The sequence below is a fragment of the Staurois parvus genome, unplaced genomic scaffold, assembly GCF_062004578.1.
Source record: "Staurois parvus isolate SC_StPar_1 unplaced genomic scaffold, SC_StPar_1.0 ptg000144l, whole genome shotgun sequence".
Classification (NCBI taxonomy): Eukaryota; Metazoa; Chordata; class Amphibia; order Anura; family Ranidae; genus Staurois; species Staurois parvus.
The window spans coordinates 1,519,379-1,533,619 of record NW_028317940.1 but is presented as its reverse complement, the minus strand read 5'-3'; the positions used below and the strand labels follow the sequence as shown (position 1 = coordinate 1,533,619).

The 14,241-nt window shown below is 48.5% G+C and overlaps 1 protein-coding gene across 1 annotated transcript in view; it reads left to right on the top strand.

The window, feature by feature from the left end:
* The window catches only part of LOC149465056 (uncharacterized), a 57,309-nt gene extending 46,824 nt beyond the window's left edge, over positions 1-10,485 (top strand). Inside the window, exons 11-12 of the mRNA XM_089673792.1 lie at positions 7,150-7,231; positions 8,167-10,485. Of these exons, the coding sequence (XP_089529918.1) occupies positions 7,150-7,231; positions 8,167-9,972 (1,888 nt within the window). The 3' untranslated portion in view covers positions 9,973-10,485. The remainder of the gene's footprint in view (positions 1-7,149; positions 7,232-8,166) is intronic.
* Positions 10,486-14,241: the final 3,756 nt, after the last annotated feature.

Below are 14,241 nucleotides of genomic sequence, written 5' to 3'. Positions count from 1 at the left end.
CCGACAAAGCATCCAGAACCCACCACCAGGAGATGTTCCGGAACCTATGCAGCTAGGTCTGGCACGGCCTAAATTATCACCGGAGGAACGCCAGCGCAGACGAGCCCAGAACCTCTGCCTTTACTGCGGTGAAGCTGGTCATATGGTGCGATCCTGCCCTCAGAAAATGAGTAAGTGCACCCGTTTTTCTTCCTTGTCTATTAGCAATACCTGCCCTTCGCAATACTTAGTAGTGCCCCTCTCCTTTCAGCTTCCAGAAAAGACCGTGGAGGTGACAGCCATAGTTGATTCGGGGGCATGCAGCTGTTTCCTGGATCTAGAGTTTGCTCACCAACAGGGTATCCCTCTCCAACACAGACAGAAGGGCTTCAACATCTTCTTGGCTGATGGTTCCCAGATAAAATCGGGGGTAGTTAATCAGGAAACTCCCCCCATTGCCACTATCATTGCCAACCAGAACCAGGAGTTCCTCCGCCTGGACGCTATTGCATCACCTCTTTTCCCAGTCATTCTGGGGCTCCCATGGTTACGGGCCCATAACCCCCAGATTGACTGGGAGACCGGGTCAATCTCGTTCCCTTCCCCATACTGTCGGGAACATTGTCGCACTTCGGGCCCCGCAGGGCCCCGAGTTCTCCTTTGCTCCGAAGGAGACTCCGACTTGAAACAAGTTATTCCTGCAGCCTATCATGGGTTCCTGGACGTGTTCAGTAAGCGGGGAGCCGACACTCTGCCCCCCCACCGCCCGTATGACTATCCAATCGACCTGTTACCAGGCTCTGAAATCCCTTTTGGGCGTATTTTCCCCCTATCTGAGCTTGAATTGGGGGCCCTGAAGGAATATATCGAGGACAGCCTCCAGAAGGGATTCATCCGCCCCTCCACTTCTCCAGCAGGAGCGGGAATCTTCTTCGTGGAGAAAAAAGACAAAACCCTGAGACCTTGTATTGACTACCGGCAGCTGAACAGGGTCACGATAAAAAATCGTTACCCATTGCCATTGGTACCAGAACTGTTTCAGAGCCTAAAGGCTGCGGTTATTTTCACAAAGCTTGATTTAAGGGGGGCCTATAACCTGGTACGCATAAGAGAGGGGGACGAGTGGAAAACAGCTTTCCGTACCCGGTTTGGCCACTTTGAATACTTGGTCATGCCATTTGGGCTGTGCAATGCACCAGCCACCTTCCAACACTTTGTGAACGACATCTTCAGGGATTTTTTGGATGTCTTCGTTATCGTCTACTTGGACGACATACTAATTTTTTCACCCTCTCTAGAGGATCATAGGATACATGTGGCAAAAGTTTTGGGGCGATTGCGGCAGCACGGGTTATATGCTAAGGCGGAGAAATGTTGCTTTGAGCAATCTAGCATCACGTTTCTAGGCCTGATTATCTCCACTGCGGGGGTCGCGATGGACCCCCAGAAGGTCTCTGCAATTTTAGATTGGCCTGAACCCACGGACAAAAAAGGTGTCCAACGGTTTATAGGGTTCGTGAACTTTTATCGGAAGTTCATCAAAAACTTCTCGGGTCTGGTCTCCCCCATTACCCAACTAACCAAACTTGGAACCCGGTTCAAATGGACACCAGAGGCTCAAAGAGCTTTCGAAGCTCTGAAAAAGCTGTTTACCTCGGCACCCATCCTGGGCCACCCGGACGCGGCCCTGCCCTACATCTTGGAGGTAGATGCATTGGAGAATGCGGTAGGATCCATCCTGTCTCAGCGGAAAGGCACCAAAGAGTTACTCCATCCCGTAGCATTCTTCTCGAGGAAACTCACCCCAGCAGAGAAGAATTACGATATCGGGGATCGAGAGCTGCTGGCTATCAAAGCAGCGCTAGAAGAATGGAGATACCTGCTGGAAGGTGCCTCACACCCTATATTGATTTTCACAGACCACAAGAATCTGGAATATCTGAGGACTGCCAAGCGTCTACGCCCACGGCAGGCAAGATGGGCCCTATTCTTTTCCAGATTCAATTTTCATATTACTTACAGGCCCGGATCTAAAAATACGAAGCCTGACGCGCTATCTCGTATGTTTGAGGACTCCGAAGAAGAACTGGTACCCGACACTATCTTGTCCTCAGGGAACTTCTTGGCACTCCAGACGGACCTTCGCTCCAAGTTAATAGAAGCATCTACGGCCACACCAACCCCAGTTGGGGTATCCCTCCAGAACAAAGGGGGACTCCTGTGGAAGGAGGATTCTATCGTGGTACCTGAGGAAGTCCGGACCCTGGTTTTGGGGCATTGCCACGATCACCCGCTGGCAGGTCACTTTGGCCCAGTCAAGACTCTGGAGCTTCTCCGGCGCTCGTTTTGGTGGCCAAACATGGCTAAGGATTGCAAGCGCTACGTGAGATCCTGTACCATCTGCCAGAAGAGCAAACCGTCAAGGAGCAAAGCCTGGGGGCTGTTGCGACCTTTGCCGATTCCCGAACGGCCTTGGCAGAAGATCGCGATGGACTTCATAGTCGAGCTCCCACCGTCACAAGACCACACAGCAATTCTGGTGGTCATTGATCGCCTATCCAAGATGGCTCACTTCGTGCCACTAAGGAAGACTCCGTCAGCAACCGAGACGGCGCGAATATTTATCCGGGAGATCGTTAGACTTCATGGAGTACCCGAGGACATCGTCTCTGATCAAGGGGTCCAGTTTACATCTAAGTTTTGGAGGGCTCTGTGCAAGGCCCTGGACATCAAGTTGTCCCTCTCCTCCGCGTTCCACCCTCAGACCAACGGTCAGACCGAGAGGACGAACCAGACCCTGGAGCAATACTTGCGTTGCTACACGTCTTTCCTGCAGGATGATTGGCTGTCTCTTTTACCCTTGGCGGAGTTCGCTTATAACAACGCAAGCCATTCGGCAACGGGGCAGTCCCCATTCTTTTCGAATTATGGATTTCACCCTGTCTTTCTCCCTGATTTGGTCTCTGAATGCCCAGTTCCAGCAACGCAGGATGCGTTGACCTTCTTCTCCGTCAATAACAAATTACTCCAGGAAGCCATCGCTCGGGCCCAAGAGGACAATAAGAAGGGGTTTAACAAGAAACGAAGAGGGGATTTGGCGTTGCGGCCTGGGCAGAAGGTGTGGTTGGCCACAACCAACTTAAAGATGCTTTGTCCCTCGAAAAAATTGGGACCTAAATTTGTGGTGCCTTTTCAGGTAAAGCGGATGGTCAACGAAGTGGCATATGAGCTGATCCTTCCGGCCACGTTCAGAATTCATCCAGTCTTCCATGTATCTCTGCTGAAGCCGGTGATCCCAGATGCCTTCCCAGAACGAGAATCCAGACCCCCAGAGGCCATAACGGTCGAAGGACAAGAGGAATTTGAGGTGGAAACAATCCTTAAGTGCCGAAGAAGGGGGGGCCAGACCCAATTCCTAATTAAGTGGAAGGGCTATGGTCCTGAGGATAATTCTTGGGAACCGGCTCATAATGTCCACGCACCTAGACTAGTCCGGGAGTTTCTTCGTGATCACCCGTGGTGGAGAGATCGGGTGGGCATCCGGAGGTTGCCCGTAGGGGGGGGGCAATGTCGGAGACCGTCGCGCCGCTGGGCTCGGCGCAGGCGCAGTACACCTCCCTGTACGCGAGCGCCGGGACTTGGCCGACCGCGGCAATCAGGTTCGCGCATGCGCAATAGTGACCGCGGGCGCGCGCCTGGCACCAATGACAGCGCAGGGCGGGATATTTAAACGGCCCTGAGCTGTCATTCAGTGCCTTTTGGTCTTTTGTATCCTGTGAACCTGTTTGAAGTAAGTTGCTGACCCGGATTGTGCCCTGACCTTGCTGTTTTCTCCTGTTTTGACCCTTGCTTGCCTGACCTCTCTCCTGAATGCCCCCTATTGGATCTGACCTGCTGTTGCTGACCTGGCGTGTGACCCGACTATTCTCTGCCCGCTGCTCTGTACCGCACCGTCCCCATAGTTACCGACCCGGCTTGTATGACCCTGCTCAGCCATCCATCCATCCATCCGTCCCTCTCTACGGGGTCTCCAGACCTCCTCATACCTGGCTCTCTCCCGTGGGAGCCCCTGGCGAATACCCCTACCACTGACGGGAGTCCTCAGTAGTCACGACCTGGTCCTGGGGTACTCCAAGTCCATCCCCACCATCAGGGGCCCTGGTGAACAAGTACCCTGGGGCTTAGACTCCGTGCGCTGGGAACATCCGATCAGTGGAGTGCTAGTGGTACCGCCGGGCGGTCCCTTACACTGGGAAATCGATGTTGGGTCTTTTTCTACTCTCAAAAGTCCACCCCACCCTCTCCTGAAGGACAGCAAACTGGCCCTTTGCTTAATAGAATTGAATAAGAAATACTGAAAATCTTTCTGGAGGTTATGTGACGGGAGTGACTTTGGGTGGGGGGCCCATGGAACACAGCTCACTTTGGAGAGGTGGGGAAACCCCTGTCTCAGCTCCCCATATCTTTATTATTTGTAAGTCACCCTGTGCCTGTTAGGGGTTCAGGGTGATCTGTCCTAATATTGGGGTGGGGGGTTGTTCAATGTTTGGTGTCATGTGGTTGCATCCCATTGTTCTATTGTGTGTCTGGCTTGGGAGCAAACTATTATGGGATGTATGTGTTTATGTGTATTAGCTTAGTGGGGGGTGTCTCCAGCAGCCCTCCCTCCTGATGGGACTGTCTGCTGGTGTGAAATTTGAATACCTGTGTGTCTCTTGTTACTAAATGTAGATTGCCCCGCCCTGTCATTATGCAGGGAGGGGGGATTGTCCCCTGAGTGTATATATCTTGTATCTGTGTGCAAATAAACTAGTCTATTTCCTGGTTTTACTTCAAGGTTGGTGTCCATGGTCGGTGTTCGGACGGGGAAGCGGGAGTATAACAGAAGTACCCAAGTGCAGACGGGGTCTGGTTCCGTTACAGGTTACCTTTTTGTTGTCTTAGATTTGAACTAAAGCCAGTCGTACATGGGTGTCTAGCTACTGTGCCTACAATCCCAGCATTTTTGTGTGCCTGGGATGGACAGGTTAGATAAAGGGGTATGGATTCCATGGTAAAGTGCTGTAAACGTTAACGTTTTCATCATATATTTCTGTCCCCCTTGGTGGGAGTGGAGGTGACCCCTCTATGAGGACATACAGTCCATACAGACCCAGCACAAGGCCGGGGTCACACTACTAGAGGGTTCTCGGGGCTGCAGTTCCTCTGAGCTCCACAAGGTGGGGATCTCACTTCTACCAAGACAGGAAGTCTCTATGGTAGACAGGAATCGATGTCAGATACGGACAGGAAGGGAAGCCAGCTACAGGTGGGAAGTGAGGTAAGATACAAACAGGAAGTTCCATTTGGAAGGAATTCCAGAGGAGACATTGCTGGAACTGGCAGCGGAGGAGGAGGTAATAAAATTGTATTCGATCATTTCTCCCTTCACTCTCCATGATTGGGGGCCAAATTTCTCTGTCCTGCTTTGCCCTTTAAATTCCCCTCTTTTCAGTCTAATGTTCACACAGACCAATCTATTATTTAAAGGAGAATTCCACCTTTTGGAAAAAAAAATGATTGCACACATTTGGTAAAAAAAGCAAAAATATGCATTTATTTTTTTTGCATTGCAATGGTGGTCAGCGGAGGACGGGGGGCAAGGCTCTGACTCTGCAGACCCTTCTGTCCTTACTTATTGAGTGTGAGGGGGAAGAGGGGGTTGGAGGTTCTGTTTAAACAAAAATGGATTTTTAGTCGGCTTTCTTTGCCACAACATCAAAGACTATGACAAAATATACTAATCAAGACAAATCTCTGCAATGGAAATCACATTTCTGATCTGGTAGGACAAAGGGTGAGAGGCTCCCGGATCCCAAAACCAAAGCAAACCCAAAACTGAATGTTCCTCTGTGTGGAATCCCACTTCCATGATAGAAACCCTCATATTATCCCCCCTCCCCCCCCATCCTAATATTGTACAACCAGTACAGTCCGGATCATTCTCTGTTATCAATTATTGGTCTACAGGAAACCTGTATAGATCACATGACCAATGAGGATGGAGGAGGACCGGAGTCACATGACTGAGAGGATACTAAACCTCACCCTGGAGATCATCTACCTGCTGACCGGAGAGGTGAGGAGGATTCTGGGAGGTCACATGACATCACTCTGGTCCCTATTAATAAAACACAGACCTGACTGGAGAGGTGAGGAGGATTCTGGGAGGTCACATGACATCACTCTCATCTCTATTAATAAAACACAGACCTGACCGGAGAGGTGAGGAGGATTCTGGGAGGTCACATGACATTACTCTCATCCCTATTAACAAAACACAGACCTGACCGGAGAGGTGAGGAGGATTCTGGGAGGTCACATGACATCACTCTCATCTCTATTAACAAAACACAGACCTGACCGAAGAGGTGAGGAGGATTCTGGGAGGTCACATGACATCACTCTCATCTCTATTAATAAAACACAGACCTGACCGGAGAGGTGAGGAGGATTCTGGGAGTCTAACATGATATTCCTATTGGTTCCCCAATACAGAGATTTCCTCCTCTGAAGTCAGGTGATCATATGACCATCACAGTGCCTCCATGTGACTCCCTAAACCCTGAGAGACACAACATGCAGAAGATTCTAGAAGTCACCAAGAAGATGATGGAGCTGCTGACAGGAGAGGTGAGCAGTGCCGGGAATTTTGGGACATGTGGGATGTGTGTGGATGGTGACATCATCATGGAAAATGGATCCAGATATGGGAACCCACCAGAGAGATGTCCCCGTCCTCTGTATTCCCGGGATTCCACACAGGAAGGTCACACCATCCCTCACCATTATCAGGTAGATGGATCCAGTCATGGGAACCCACCAGAGAGATGTCCCCGTCCTCTGTATTCCCGAGATTCCACACAGGAAGGTCACACCATCCCTCACCTTCATCAGGTAGATGAGGAACAATCACTGATAGTATCATTAGGATCTGTACATTATCTGCATTGTTACCATTGATGTCATTTTATTATATATTCAGAGTGGAAACCTGAGAGAGTCTAAAGTTGAGGTTAAAGAAGAGAAAACAGAGGAGGATGATGAGGATGGGGGGATGGAGGAGTCAGAGATTCCAGAAGGACACAAAGATCTGTACCAGGACACCATGATGGAGTCATCCAGCTACAGGAACCCACCAAAGAGATGTCTCCATCCTCTGTATTCCCGGGATTCCACACAGGAAGGTCACAACTATGCAGAACATGATCAGGTAGATGAGGAACAATTATCAGTAGTTTTGATTTCTATACAGGTGTATGTGTTAAAATAAATGTTGCATTTTATATTCAGAATAGAAACACAATGGAAGATAATATTGTTGTTAAAGAGGAGGATGAGGAGATCAGAGTGATGGAGGAGCTTTCTGAAGGACATAGTGATGGTATCATGGAGCCACCTAATACCAGGAACCCACCAGAGAGATGTCCCCGTCCTCTGTATTCCCAGGATTCCACACAGAAAGGTCACACCAACCCTCACCATCATCAGGTAGATGGATCCAGTCATGGGAACCCACCAGAGAGATGTACCCATCCTCTGTATTCCCAGGATTCCACACAGGAAGATCACACCATCCCTCACCATCATCAGGTAGGTGGAGTTAAGGGTCGGGAACATAAAGTGATGGAACCCTCTGACATGTGGAGACGATGTGTGGACTCTACAAGATGAGATGTTCTATGTGATCTCACATCATAAATCCTTCTATGTTACAGATGTTATTTTCCGCCATTCTGTTGGTTTAGGGTGAAGATCTGATGAACATGAAAGTTGAGGGTGAAGTAGAAGAGACGTATGTGAGGGATGATCAGCAATATACGGAGGAGGCTGGAATGAGGAGGACATTCATAGAGGAGGACACTCCTACAGAGATCAGCACAGGTGACCAGAATATATTCTTCTCTTATCTCTGCTCTGTTACCGCCCCCCCCCAACCCCCATTGGTTCCTGCTCCTCTGACAAGGCGGTGTAAATGTAGAAGTGATCTGGGAGGACCAAAGGCCTTTTGAAGAGGGGAGATCCAGCTGGTTGGGACATCCACAGAGAACATCTGCTCCCTCCTATCTCCCTGATCCAGATGGAATCTTGATGGAAGTGAACTAACCCTCTCCTATCTATTGATGATGTTTTTCTATTTTTCCAGGACCCGCCATGGAGAAACCCTCAAAGGATCATCTCACTTTATCTCCAGGTTGTAAAATGGAAGATGAGGACATCCCAGGAGATTGTGCCAGAGAAAAGACAATGAGCTCCACTATGGATGGTGGACTTCCCAGTGTGGAGAGACCATGGAATCCCTCTGACTCTGAGAAACCTCGTACTGTGGGGGATGGGGCTGGGATTCTGTGGAAATGGGAATTTTCCTGTCCTGAATGCGGGGAAATTGTGAACTCAGAACAAAGTCTTCTTGAACATCAGAGATCTCATGCAGAGGAGAAACCGCATTCCTGCCCAGAGTGCGGGAAAAGCTTTATGCACAAATCAGTTCTCGATGTACATATGAGGTCTCACACGGGGGAGAAACCATTTTCCTGCCCTGAGTGCAAGAAATGTTTTACACAGAAGGCCCATCTGTCTCGACATCAGAGATCACACACGGGCGAAAAGCCATATTCCTGCACGGAGTGCGGGAAATGTTATACACGGAAATCAGAACTTATTATACATAAAAGATCTCACACTGGGGAGAGGCCGTATTGCTGTTCTGAGTGCGGGAAATGTTTTTCAAGTAAAAGCAGTCTTTTCATCCATCAGAAATATCACACGGGTGAGAAGTTTTACTCCTGCGCTGAGTGCGGGAAAGGTTTTTTACAGAAGGCCCATCTTGCTAGACATCAGAGATATCACACAGGTGAGAAGCCATATGCCTGCCCTGAGTGCGGGAAATGTTTTGCGCAGAAATCAGAGCTTGTTGTACACAAAAGAGCTCACACTGGGGAGAGGCCATTTTGCTGCCCCCAGTGCAGGAAATGTTTTTCACAGAAGCACTATCTTACCAAACATCTGAGAATTCACATGGATGAAAAGCTGTATTCCTGTCCTGAGTGCGCAAAGTGTTTTTCACAGGCGTCAAATCTTAACAAACATCTGAGATTGCACGCGGGTGTGAGGCCGTATTCCTGTCCTGAGTGCGGTAAATCTTTTTCACAAAAGTCCACTCTTACCATTCATCAGGTATGTCACACGGGGGAGAAGCCGCATTCCTGTCCAGAGTGCGGGAAGTGTTTTTCACAAAAGTCTGCTCTTACCATACATCAGGTATGTCACACGGGGGAGAAGCCACATTCCTGTCCAGAGTGCGGGAAATGTTTTCCACGAAAGTGCAGTCTTACTAAACATCAGATATACCACAGACGGGAAAAGGTGTTTTGCTGTATTGAGTGCGGAAAATGTTATCCACATGAATCAGAGCTTGTTAAACATCAAAAATCCCACACAGAGGACAAGTCCTATCCCTGTCCCGAGTGTGGGAAATGTTTTCCATGGAAATCAGACCTTGTTGCACATCAGAGATCTCACACGGGGGAGAAGCCATTTGGCTGCGCTGAGTGCGGGAAATATTTTTCACAGAAGTCCAGTCTTACCAACCATCAGCTATTGCACTCGGGTGTAAAGCCGTATTCTTGTCCCGAGTGCGGAAAAAGTTTTTCACGAAAGTCCCAACTTATTGTACATCAGAGATCTCACACGGGGGAAAAGCCATTTTCCTGTTCAGAGTGTGGGAAATGTTTTTCACGAAAGTCCAATCTTACCGAACATCAAGTATGTCACACGGGGCAAAAGCCATTTTCCTGCCCTGAGTGCGGGAAGTGTTATCCACGAAAACCAGAACTTGTTAAACATCAAAGATCTCACACTGGGGAGAAGCCTTATTCCTGCCCTGAGTGCGGGAAATGTTTTGCACAGAAGTCTTATCTTACTCAGCATCAGAAAACCCACACATCCTCTTAGGTGTATTAGTGCCCCGAGTGCGGGAAATGTCTTCTATATGGATGATATGTTGCCGTACATCAGAGAACCCACACAACCCTCGAGGTGTATTAGTGTCCTGATTGCGGGAAATGTCTTCTATAGGGATGAAATGTTGCCATACATCAGAGATCTCACACAACCCTCGAGGTGTATTAGTGCCTCCAGTTCGGGAAATGTCTTCTATATGGATGATATGTTGCCGTACATCAGAGAACCCACACATCCTCCTAGGTGTATTAGTGTCCCGAGTGCGGGAAATGTCTTCTATAGGGATGATAGCTTGCCGTACATCAGAGAACCCACACCACCTTCGAGGTGCATTAGTGTCCTGAGTGCGGGAAATGTCTTCTATATGGATGATATGTTGCAGTACATCAGAGATCTCACACTGGGAAGAAGCACACCTTGATATACACCTCAGAAAACACGTGGCTGAGCGCTCCCCTGATCTTTAGGCCTCCAGAAGAAATAAAAATAATTTTTCTTATCGAATGGAATTTGCAAATTTTATTTCTCTTATGTACGGATTCTAGATGCTCATGCAGAGAGAGGAGAAACATCAGCACAATAGACACATTTGTTCGTCCTTACACACGCGTCACCTTCTCCAACAAGTCTTTTCTTTTTTGTTCCTGGATAGGAAGACTTCCGTAGGTCCCAGAAAATAAAGACTGGTTGGGATGCTAGGAGGCCAACGACCCCCTGTGCCCTAGCAACCAGAGACGTCATCCCCGGCCTCATTCAGTTTCCCAACAGGAGTGTGGAAATGGTGAGAGGGTGTGGCCATATTGGATCATTGAACCAACCAGCGTCGTCCCGCCTTTGTTTACATCCAGGGGGCCCCTCGGTTGTAACCAAAGTGTATGGGAATTGGTTGGCCGTTGGGATCGCCTTTCAACCTAGCTTGACTAAGGCCCTGCAGGGCTCAGGGGTGTCCAACCGGCGGCCCTCCAGCTGTTGCGCAACTACAAGTCCCATCATGCCTCTGCCTTTGGGAGTCATGCTTGTAACTGTCAATCTTGCATTGCCTTGTGGGACTTGTAGTTTGGTAACAGCTGGGGGGCCGTCCCCAAGAAAGATTTTGGAGGACCTTAGATGTGCTTCCCCCACAGGTCCTACCTTTTCATAGTCAGTGAGAATACCCAGCACCTCCAGGAATGATGGGGGTTATGAGACCTGATCCCATAGAATGGACCCATGCCCTTCAGTTCTAGTCTTAGAGTGCTTACCAAGACCACCGCCCTATCTCAGTAGGGTTAGAGAAGCTTTTAGGAAGCCTCACGAAGTACTGGATTTTACTATGTTTATAGATCGGGGCAGCACTCCCAGTAGGATCTGCATTGGGAACCACCAGAGCTGAAGGTTCTGAGAGGGCTTCTAGAAGGTTTCTCAAAGGTTTTTTGGAAATACCTGCTCTGTACACGGCTCGCAGACCACCAGGGGAGGAGTGGTAACCTAATAACCTCCCATGGAAACTAATCACTTCCAACTGACACCCAGTGTTCCCTCTCTGTACCTCCTGCCTACAGAGGTGGAAGAGAGCCTCAGATGCATCCGATGTTCTGAGAGGGCTTCTAGAAGGTTTCTCAAAGGTTTTTAGAAATACCTGCTCTGTACAGGGCTCACAGACCACCAGGGGAGGAGTGGTAACCTAATGACCTCCCATGGAGACTACTCCCTTCCAGCTGACACCCAGTGTTCCCTCTATGTACACCCTGCCTGCAGAGGTGGAAGAAAGCCGATGTTCTGAGAGGGCTTCTAGAAAGTTTCCCAAAGGTTTTTCTTTTTTGGTTTTGGAAATACCTGCTCTGTACATGGCTCAAAGACCACCAGGGTGGGAGTGGTAACCTAATGACCTCCCATGGAGTCTACTCGCTTCCAACTGACACCCAGTGTTCCCTCTATGTACCTCCTGCCTGCAGAGGTGGAAGAAAGCCTCAGATGCATCCGATGTTCTGAGAGGGCTTCTAGAAAATTTCTCAAAGGTTTTTTTTTGGTTTTAGAAATACCTGCTCTGTACATGGCTCGCAGACCACCAGAGGAGGAGTGGTAACCTAATGACCTCCCATGGAGACTACTCACTTCCAGGTGACACCCAGTGTTCCCTCTCTGTACATCCTGCCTGCAGAGGTGGAAGAGAGTTTCAGATGCATCTGATGTTCTGAGAGGGCTTCTAGAAGGTTTCTCAAAGGTTTTTGGAAATACCTGCTCTGTACAGGGCTCACAGACCAGCAGGGGAGGAGTGGTAACCTAATGACCTCCCATGGAGACTACTCACTTCCAACTGACACCCAGTATTCCCTCTCTGTACCTCCTGCCTGCAGACGTGGAAGAGAGCCTCAGATGCATCCGATGTTCTGAGAGGGCTTCTAGAAGGTTTCTCAAAGGTTTTTGGAAATACCTGCTCTGTACACGGCTCACAGACCAGCAGGGGAGGAGTGGTAACCTAATTACCTCCCATGGAGAATACTTGCTTCCAAGTGACACCCTGTGTTCCCTCTCTGTACCTCCTGCCTGCAGAGGTGGAAGAAAGCCGATGTTCTGAGAGGGCTTCTAGAAAGTTTCTCAAAGGTTTTTTTTGGTTTTGGAAATACCTGCTCTGTACACGGCTCACAGACCACCAGGGTAGTAATGGTAACCTAATGACCTCCCATGGAGAGGTGGAAGAACGCCTCAGATGCATCCACTGTCTGGCAGGAGAAAAAGGTCATGGTGGAGGTGATTGGAAACACCTTGGCTGCTTGGATGGGCAGCAGAGAGATCTCCCATGCATGCTGCCAACCTTTACAGGTGGGCTTCTTTATCAGGGTTTTGGTGGACTTACCAAAGCAATGACGATCATTGCTGCTCCCTCATTTGCTGCTCCACATCTGAATCCTTGTTGTCTGAGCTGCTCACGTAGTGGAGTTGCAGTACCCAGGATTTTCTGACCATCCTCACTGTCCCCAGAATAAGATGTCAGGTAGGTGTGGACAGCCATAGCTGGAATAGCAGCCACTAGTGTGAAGCTCCCAGCAGGCCCCTGAAGCTTAATTGCACATATTGGCCCTGCACCTTGGATGCCAGCTACCTCATGTTTCCATGCTGGGGTCTAAGGTCTCTGCTGTATTCTCCCCTTTGAAGGGCTTCCTCCTCCCATACTTGACTAAGCCTCCACCATGACGTCCACGGGATCAGGGGCCATTTCCACCCTTTCCCCTTCTGCTGGGGTTCTTTGCTTCCCAATACCAGATGTGGGACATTGAGTAATGTGCAGATGAATGATAGGCTATCATCCTTCATCTGACCACTTCTCTCACACATCCAAGGCCTAAATCTAGTTTTAGGACACTTCCACCAGGTGGGTCCCATTGAATCGCATCCATGCTTGCAGGATTAAGGAGAGCTTGACCAACAGGTCATACAAAAGTGCATCATTGTCCTTGGTGTCCTAGGCTCTGAGTTGAGTTTTGTGCAGATGATTACACAGAATGATAGTCTATCATCCTTCATCTGCCCACTTCTCTCACACTTCCAAGGCCTAAGTCTAGTTTTAGGACACTTCCACCAGGTGGGTCCCAGTGGATTGCGCCCATGCTTGCATGAGTAAGGAGAACTTGTCCAAAAGGTCATACAAAAGCTCACCATTGTCCTTGGTTTCCCAGGTTCTAAGTTGAGTTTAGGCTATCATCCTTCATCTGGCCATTTCTCTCACACTTCCAAGGCCTAAGTCTAGTTTTAGGACACTTCCACCAGGTGGGTTCCAGTGAATTGCACCCATGCTTGCAGGATTAAGGAGAACCTGTCCAAAAGGTCATACAAAAGCTCACCATTGCATTTTATTCCTTTTTTTTTTTTTTTTTTTTTTTTTTACATTTTAATGGTTTAGTGGTTGCACTGGATGGACTTTTGTCTTTTTTTCAGCCAGACTAACTCTGTAACATTTTATTTAAATTTTTTTTTTACATTTTAATGGTTGAACGGGATGGACTTTTCTCTTTTTTTTCAGCCAGACTAACTATGTAACGTTTTATTTAAAAAAAAAATGTATTTTTTAATTTTATTATCATCAACTTTTGCAGTTTTCAGCCTTTTTATTGTCTCACACGATATAATACATTTCTATTTTCACAAGTTGTCTAAAATACTGCCGTCCCCCAATAATCCTGAATTCGGCTTCCATTTATTTATTCGTTTTAAAAATTCATTTTGTTTTCACCAACCTTTGCAGTTCGCAGCATGAAATTAGCAGCCTTTTCGCCGCCTCAC